General features: G+C 51.6%; 1 protein-coding gene across 1 annotated transcript in view; it reads right to left on the bottom strand.

Moving 5' to 3' along the window:
- GOLGA3 (golgin A3) overlaps window positions 1-6,789 on the bottom strand; it is a 33,543-nt gene extending 26,754 nt beyond the window's left edge. Inside the window, exons 1-4 of the mRNA XM_025045488.1 lie at window positions 6,688-6,789; window positions 4,562-4,870; window positions 2,222-2,500; window positions 1-113 (exon numbers count right to left, since the gene is read on the bottom strand). Of these exons, the coding sequence (XP_024901256.1) occupies window positions 1-113; window positions 2,222-2,500; window positions 4,562-4,688 (519 nt within the window). The 5' untranslated portion in view covers window positions 4,689-4,870; window positions 6,688-6,789. The remainder of the gene's footprint in view (window positions 114-2,221; window positions 2,501-4,561; window positions 4,871-6,687) is intronic.
- Window positions 6,790-8,935: the final 2,146 nt, after the last annotated feature.

Here is an 8,935-nt window from a genome sequence, read left to right as displayed (position 1 = left end):
TCTTTCCTGCTGGCGCTTCACCCTGTACTGTTTGAGCTGTTCTTCCAGCCGCTTCCGAGCCTGCAGTCGGACCTGCTCCTCCTTCTCCAGGGGCAGCGAAGCCTCTGTTGAGCCTGGGGGCGGAATGGCAATTTAGAAACTCAGAAGGCATCAGGGTACAAAGGACAAATCATAAGAGCAGTTTGGCAGTTTTGTGTTTAATTACCAATATGACTTAGCTTCTAAACAATGCACAGCCATCTACTTTGAAAGGACTACCTCCAGATGAAGAAAACACAGTGAGCCCTGGACAATGGCTGCAGACAGGACCCACCTAAGCTTTGCACTCAAGCCACAAAGACACTGCTCCCTACCACATCCTGTGGATACAGCAAGACACGGGCCACTGTGCCTGAGTAACAAGGAAATAAAATTCAGAGCTCGTGCCGTGGTGAGCGTTGAGACTCAGGGGTCCTCGGCCCTCGTCCAGCTCTAACACTAACCTCTGATGTCACAGAGGAACGTCGGGAGCAGTCTTCATGGAATCACACCCAGTCACACTGTCATTTCACACCAAACGTACTTTCTTTGTGCAGCTCCATTTGGAGGTAAATTTGATCCACAGCTTACATTTCTTCCATAACGAGTCACATTGTATTTTTGGCCAATAACAGAATCTAAAATATCAAAACCCAAACCTCCATTCTGGGTAATAAAGGGCTGAACAGTCAGTGCGAAGGTACACTGGTCACAGGTTTTTCACCAGACACGCACGTGGGATGTCGGGAGGACCCAGGGGATGGGCGGAGAGAGCAGACAGTGTCCTAGTTTAACCATTTCCAGATGGCGCCACCTTCAGATGTAGGTTTTAAGGATGTAAGCAGCTGTTGTTTTAAATAACCTGACACCTGAGCAGTCGCCAAGAATTTCACTAGGAATTCACCGATGCCATTACTACTTTGTGCGTTTATCACTGAAGAGACCTCCTGTACTTCTCGAAAAGCCAGGCGAAGTGCTCCAGATGCAGAAACCTATGGCTTCAGGAGGAAACCCAACACCACCGACGCTCACCAGGAAGAGCCACAGGCACCCAGGGCTTTTAGCTGATGTCTCTTGGCTTAAATGTTGACAACTGGTTTACAGAAAAATTTAAAACATACTACAACCCTAACAAAATAATACGTATGAGGAAAAAGGCAAACCACCCAAAAGAAAAATGGGCCAAACATATGAACAGACAATTCACAGAAAGGAATGGCCAAAGGAGTAACAGATAAAAACATGCTCAAACCTTCCAGGAATCAGATAAGTGCAAGCTGCTAATTAAGTAATAAGGAAGCATCAGAGCGCACCCCTCAGACTGGTGAAGACTGAAAAGCATCTGTGTGCAGGAGGGTGGGGGGCATCGTCCTCTCGTGGTTGCCAGTGGCATGGCAACTTGACCACGTGTGATGGAAACAAAAGCACCTGTTGCTTCTAACCAGAAGGTCTGCTACTGGGACGTAGCCCCTAGAAACGAAAGCAGTGACGCCGCAGACACGTGCACCGAAACGCCGCAGCATCAGGCACCGCGGCCGATGGAGGGCTGCAGAGGCCCCCGACCAGCCTTCTAAGAGTGAATCGAGCTGCAGCAGACAACGGGGGCAATCGCCACATGAAAATGCTGAGTGAGAAAAACGTGCAATAATGGGAACGTGTGATCCCATTTTAACAATGACCCCAAACCTATCTGTTTAGAGAGGCCGGGAAAGGGTCATATGAAAAGGCGCTGAATCACACAGGCACTGAAAGCGGGGTGCGGGGTAAAACAGCATGCGTGGCGTGGTCCCGTGAGATGAAATGACGAGAAAGCACGTGGTAGACAAAGGCCTGGAGCTTTCTTTGGCTCATCACAGGTGGTCAGTGTGTGACCTGTTCACCCCTCAATACGCAGGGATCAGCACGAAATAAACGCTAAATAAAACACGTCATAAAAGAGAGCTTTCCAAGTGTAACCTTCGAGATTAAGTTCCCACTGGCTGCCTGCTCGCCACCCAGGGTGACGACGACGCGCACACAGACCCCTCAGATCGGACTAGGACGGTGCATTCTCTAAAGTAGAGTTATCTGATTAACACACAATCCACCACAATAGCAAAACGGTGCATGGCAGAGGGACGAGCAGTGACCTGGGAGGGCGTGTGCCTCTGCAGATGGTGAGTGACAGGGGACACGGGAGGGGGCGGCGGGATCGGATGCTTACACAGCCGCGTTTCTTGCATAGGAAGGCTGAGCCTGAGAGACTGCAGAGCTTCTTTTCTACCACTGCCCTCAGCACTAGGCCCCTGAGACTTCTTTAGGTTGTCATGGAAACCAGCCACACCTGGAGGGGCATCAGGACCCATGGGGCTTGTGGGGGGACTGAGAGCCGACGGAGGGTCTGGGAGCTGTGGCGTCGGCCCATTCTGACAGGTGTCCCCCTTGTTGGGTACGTCCAGGCTTCGTCCTTCACTTGCAGCTCTGTTTGCCTCGACGCTGGCACCTGGAAGAGAGAACGGGGCTGGGCCATCACAGATGTAACGACGGGGCCAAGCTATTTTTCAGACATGCAGCCAAAACGGGAGAAGAGAGACGCTAGAGACGTGAGCAAGAGCAAGCGCCAGACTCCGAATCTGTCCAGTCCCGGCGGGCGGCAGGCCCTCGTTCTCCGGGGGGCGGGAGACGTGGGACCAGCCGCTCCGCCTCCCAGGGCCTGGCACCGTCACCCCTGGGTGCCCTCGCCCTCCGCACTCGGGCTGCAGAACTTCGGTAGTAACGGGTTCTTTTCATTTAAATAAGACCATGAGAAATCTTATGAAAGTTTGTTTTAAACCTATACCAAAAGAAAACAAATGTTTAAAACACAGCTGACAACATTTCCAACAGGTGTTGGTAACCACAGAGCTAATCAGAGCCATAGTCACAAAGGGCTGATTCCAGTCATTCCAAAGTATAAACATCCTCCAAAATGAGAAGTCTAAGGCAAAGAGGTGGATCCGCTGACCGGGACGGCCGCGGCAGATCTGAGCACAGAACCCAGAGTCCATGCTTCCGCGCGGCGACCTGCTGGGTAAAACCCAAGTCCAAACAGTGCCGACCACACACCACAGGAAGCTCAGCTTCACCCACGAACACGTGCGCACACACGTGTTTGTGCACGAACTAAAACTGATTTCCTTAACAGAAGGAAAAGAGAAGACAGACTCCTTACAGTTAAACGACGAGTCTTCTCCCTGCCCTGCAGCCTAGTGGGCCACTGGCCGGCCGTGGGAGAACCGAGATGGCGTGTGGGGGGAGGGGGCTTCCAGGCAGGGCAGCACGGCCCTAACGCCGCACCCCGTGGTTCCGTGAGGTCCCAGCATGCATCTGGGAAAATTCTCGTCACTTAAAATGTGAGTCCTCACTAACGGAGCTACTTAGCCACGCCTCCCCGAAAGGGAAAGCAGAGCACAAACAGGAGCCGTGGGCGCAGAGCATGGCAGGGGCCCGACTGCAGCCCTGACGCACAGTCTGCTGTGTGTGCGGCGCGGGGGGCGGAGTCTTGCATTTCAGATATGAGTTAGTCCGGTCCATACCACTTTCTGATGGCTTTATAGATCTGGGAGTCTCTAAAACCTTACTGTTTACATAACAAAGTGATTTTCAAGCATCACGTTGCACTTTAAAAATATCTAAAAGTAGGAAGGCCCAATAAACAGGACTACTGTTTGCAAACGGAAGCCTGATATGGACAGATGTCGATGATGACGGGCGCTCCCAAGTGCTGGTTTTCCATGTGTGTCTTCAGCCTCGTGGCCACCTGAGATGCAGGCGCCACGAATCTGCTGTTTATGCAGAAGAGAGTGAGGCCAGCATAAATCAAGGGTCCCTCCAGAGGGTTCATCACACTCTGTGGCGGATCTAAGAGCTGGGTCCCTGCCCGCCCCGCTGTGGAATCCTTGGTCCAGGGTCCACGCTGTTACTGGCCCCACCTGACATTTAAGAAGCACTAATCAGCAAAGCCATTTTAGGTACTAACACACCATTTTACAAGAATCAGAATGCAGCTGCTGCTAGTAAGTCGGTACATATATACTCGACAATTTCCAAGCACACACTGTGCTGAACTCCCTGAGCAGGAAAGGACACGAGACCTGACTGAATAATGTACCCTGCATCTGTGATGGACAGGTAACTCATCGGCTAACAGGCAAATGTGATTTGATAATCCTCAGATCACTACGGAAGCATTAATGGATTCCAGTTCGCAATATTTCAGCAGCCGGCCGGCCGGCCAGCCAGATGGACTGTTAGTGACCAACGCTGTGTCAGTGGCCACTCCCGCTCCGCCTTGCTGGGGCAGAAGTGGGACATTCCCTGCTCTGTTTAACACACATGGCACTCGATTTAAAGTTGGTGCCAACTAAGCAAAACACTCATCTGATTACCAAAAACACACTTTGAGTGAAAAGTTCATCGTGGTCTTAAACATCGGTCTCCCCCATCACATGGTCTCCCCGCCACGTCCTCCCGCTCAAGGGCAGAACATCTGCAGCACGCAGAGGAGCTGGTGACTGACACTGACCTTCGTCCCACTGGTCAGGCGGACCTGGCGAGCCCAGAGGTGTCGGGAGGGCGTCGGGGTGAGCCGTGGCACCACTGCTGGGTCCATCCTCCAAGAGGCCATCCTGCACAGCCAACGTGCCGTCCATGGTCAGGACGACACAGGTGGGGCTGACGCTCAGGGGCCGCAAGCGAGCTGTTGGCAGGTTTGGTTTCTGCCATCGCAACAGCCTTGAGCTCTTGGGAAGGATGGCATTCGGTTTTCCATTTTCAGAAAAAGACTTAAAGTCTCATGAATGGCTTGAAATCAAACCAAATAAGGTCATGACACCTGACAGGAGAGAAAATAGAAAATATTATGAAACTCCATTTGTCAGATTTAAAGAAACGATGCTTCTCAATTTGCATCTGTATAATAAACAAATACAGATTTATTCATTCGACAAACAAGCCTTGAGCACACACAACATCCTGGGCTTTGAGGTGAAAGGCGGAACCAGCCACGCCTGGGCCACCTCTAAGGCGCTTGCTGGCTACTGGTGCTGGCTAAAGATGGTTCTGACGAGACAGAGCAGCTCAGTAATTTGCACTGTAATTGTCACAGGTGCCATGAAGCTGGGGGGGTAGGGCTTGAGCGACTGAGGAATGAGTTTTTATTTGAGAGTAAAGAGCCACATGTGTGTGGCCAGTGGCGTTATCGAGGCTGGCCAAAACGTGACCCCGTGCACGACGCGATGGGTTCTCACTCCCGCCTCTGTCTTTACAATCACTGGTCACCCCTCTCATCCCAGACAGGTTCCCAGGTGGGGGGTAGGAGATGGACCCTTGGAGGCTCCACACCTATACCCGCACATCCCAGAGACCCCTCTGAATATCACTGCTTCGCAGGGTCCCAGCTCCATGGAAGACCACTGCAATGCCACCAAGCCTGCCTCCCAGCCACAACCCTAGGAACTCGCTGGGCAGCAGGTGTAGGAAGCTAGCCCGGCCGGGACGAGACGCTCTAGAGAGACTGCCCTTTAAAGAGCAAGGCGAGGCACATCAGCACAGGATAGCCAAGCTGTGCCCTGCATCTCAGGCTGGCCACTTCAAGGACAGATGATGTGTAACAACAAACATGGGGGAGCACGGAATTAACTGTCACTGTACACGGCACACTGCACGTAGTCACCCTGACAAGTTCCTCAACAAAAGAAAAATGTTTGTATTGTGATGACACATGGGTGAAGATGTCGAAATCACTGTAGTGTTCCCCATGATGCACGCAATGACACGAGTGCTTTTCAGGCGGGAGCTGGTCCCTCTGCTACAGATGCCTTTCTCGCCTGGACCACCAGGCAAATTCCCATAGATCACTCCACGTCTACCACTAGGTGCTGCTCTGAAGTCTCTCCTGGGCCTCACGTAAAGCACCTGGCGTGGCACACTCCCTTCTGCCGTCACGATGCCCCTGCGTGCACAGCACACTACGACCGTGTGTATGCCCAGCTCCTCCGTCGTGCTCCAAGATCCCTGGAAGCAGAAACCACCGCCAAGGCGGCCCCCCCGAACGCACCCTACTCACGGTGCTGCCCACCGCAGGCTGCTGATGTAAAAGCTTTGGCTCTGCCAATTTCCACCCTTTAGAGACCAAGCTAGTGGTTCCAAAACAAAATACAGTGTTTGCATCCATGAGCATTAGCACTGCCTTTTCAAATACAGGAAAACTCTATTCCAACTACAAATACTTGGGAGCTACAGTTCCAATGAGGGACAAAGAACGCCCCTGAGGGTACCAACTGGGAGGCCGCAGGCCAGATAAGCAATGCCACCTGGACGAGAAGGTAGAGAAGCACAGCCTGCAAGACTGGACTCATCTACTAAAGACAGAACCTGCCGAACAGACAAGGGAGAGCAGAGGGGCAGCCAGGGTGCTGCAGAGGCAAATGTGACACCGAGGCACGTGGTGACAACACCTGACCTTGACACTGCCTGGGAATGGGAGCACTAGCTGAGATCGAGGTCTGCTGATGAAGTCTCACCAAATATGGAGACGAACGTGTCAGCTGTCTGAGCCCAATACCATCACATACTCCACTCGTTTAGTTCTCTTTATTTGGATTTCTTACTAAACAAGAAACTTTTTGATTCCCAAGTAGTCCTACTCACTCCAGAGAGAGCTGGTGCAGCCGTCCAGGACACGAGACCCATGACTGTGGCTTGTTCTAGTAACTCATGAAGGTGGCTCCTATTCACACGCTTTTCCTGAAGCTAGACAAGAGACAGAACTCACTGACTGGCCAAAGCACCCTGGGGAGGTGACACTCCTCCCCGTGGATAACAAACCAGCAGTCTGTCCATCCTTGGTCTCCTGTGAATTTTACTTAGCATGACTCAGTCGTTCAGGGCCTCATGACCTCAGACTTTTGACAAAAACAGGATGAGGAGGAGAGGCAGACAAGGAAGCTGTTATTAGCAACGTGCACTGCACTGGTTTAAAAAAAAACATTAAAAAGTCGGTCTTATTATAGTACCATTTTTGGCTAGCCGCACTCTGCTGTTTCTTGGAGGGAAAAGACTGGGCAAAGCTACCACTTAGAAATTTGCAAAGTGTACTTAACTCTAGGTTCAACCCTGTCTGATAGCAAGGGACTTCATACGGAGAAAGCACTGTCTCAGGCACATATGTGACTTCTAGCTTCCCTCACACAGATTACACGAGTTCGATATGTGCACATTAACGGCTCCACCTTAAGTTGTTCCTGTTGACACTGTGAAACAACAGAGTATGGCAAAGCTAAAACAGAATTTCCTTAAGACAATAATGTCTAGTTGAGACCATACTAGTAACTAAAAGTAAACAGAGACCTACAAACAAAGTGAAAACCCTGGCAAGCTCGTGTCACTGCGCAGAGCACTACGTAAACAAATGACAGGCTCAGGCATCGGACATCTCAGCTTCAAGTCCTGACTCTCCCGCCCTAAGCTGTGAGATCGCAAACAGATTTCTTAACCACTCTTAGTCAGTAAGTAAGAGGATGAAAAAAAAGAATACAAAATTTCTGCCAGGATTAAATGCAACATGGCACAGGGTCTGTCCCATGCCCTCAATAAATGGTAGCTGTTATTAGCGTTTTCCTTTCAACTGGCACTTGTCAAAATTGGTACGTAAAAGCCAACTGAATACATTCTCACTTAAGGAGGTACGCTGCTGCTTAAAGCAACTAGCCAAAAACTAAAATTAAATTAAACAGGCTACTTTTGAATCTGAGTAATGTCAGATGAATTTTATTTTTTTTTTCTCACTATTCAAGGTAGACTGTAACTGAAAGCTACCACTCCAGTAAAGGGTTGCTTGTAATATTAAAGAGAAAATTCAAAGTTTAAAAAACCCGTGAGTCACCTGTATATGGCTTAGAACGTCCCAGTGGTTTCCAACACTGACAATAAAATCCAAGCCTGTACCATAAACTAGGAAGCTGCGCACCGCCCGGCTCCTCCCTCCGACCCCTCCTGGTCCCTCTCAGTTTCCTCCTTTCTCATTACACCTTTGTCACCCTTGTCCACCTGAGCGCACCAAATTTACTCCTCCCTTAGGGCCTTCGGACTTGGATTCATACTGCTGGAAAAGTCTTATTCCACAACTTTGCACAACTGGCTTCCTGTCTGTCACTAAGGTCTTGGCTCAAAAGTCACCGACAGACCCACCCAAGCACCACCCAATACTCTCAGCAATTACCTCCTTACTGTCTGAACCCGTCCCCTGGAGCGCGAGCTCAGCGAAGGCAGGGACCTCACCCCTGTATCTCAGGATCTAAGTGAACAGTGCCACACGACTGACAGGCAACAAGTATCTGTTGAAGTCTGAGCTGTTCACCTGCTTCCTACCAGTGGTAAGGCCGGGCCCACTCCCTCCGGAAAGTATCACTGCACCGACTGCACCGGAGAGACGCCTCTAACACCGGAACGAGACGGAATCCAGGTGGAGGGAGAGGCAAAGAGCCACACGGATTCTTTAAGCCCGGCTTCGCACAAACCACGCGGCACCATGTCACGCTTGTCAGCTCGACAGCACCTCTGCGAAAGGACCCGCGCTGCCTGAAGGTTTCTAAGCAGCTCCAACAGCAGCTGCGGGCATCTCTGGGACAAACCACGTCCCATCGCACGCAGACAGCGTTCCGGAGGGCTCGGATGTAAGGACATTTACGAGGCCAGTTCCGCTAACAGCTGCACCGGCCGGCTTCCAGGCCCCGAGGCTACCAACCGTGAGGGGCCAGACGAGCGCTGGGCGTCGCCGCTCCAGGAGGAGACGCGGTCGGCCCTCCGGGTGCGCCCGACCCCGCCTTGGCCCCCGGGCGCCGTCTCGCCCTCCCCGGCGGAACCCGGCCTGGGAGCTTCCCGTGACCCTCACCCGGGT

The sequence above is a fragment of the Pteropus alecto genome, unplaced genomic scaffold, assembly GCF_000325575.1.
Source record: "Pteropus alecto unplaced genomic scaffold, ASM32557v1 scaffold213, whole genome shotgun sequence".
In the NCBI taxonomy this organism is placed as follows: domain Eukaryota; kingdom Metazoa; phylum Chordata; class Mammalia; order Chiroptera; family Pteropodidae; genus Pteropus; species Pteropus alecto.
The sequence above is the reverse complement of the archived record's forward strand: the minus strand, read 5'-3'. Positions and strand labels throughout refer to the sequence as shown.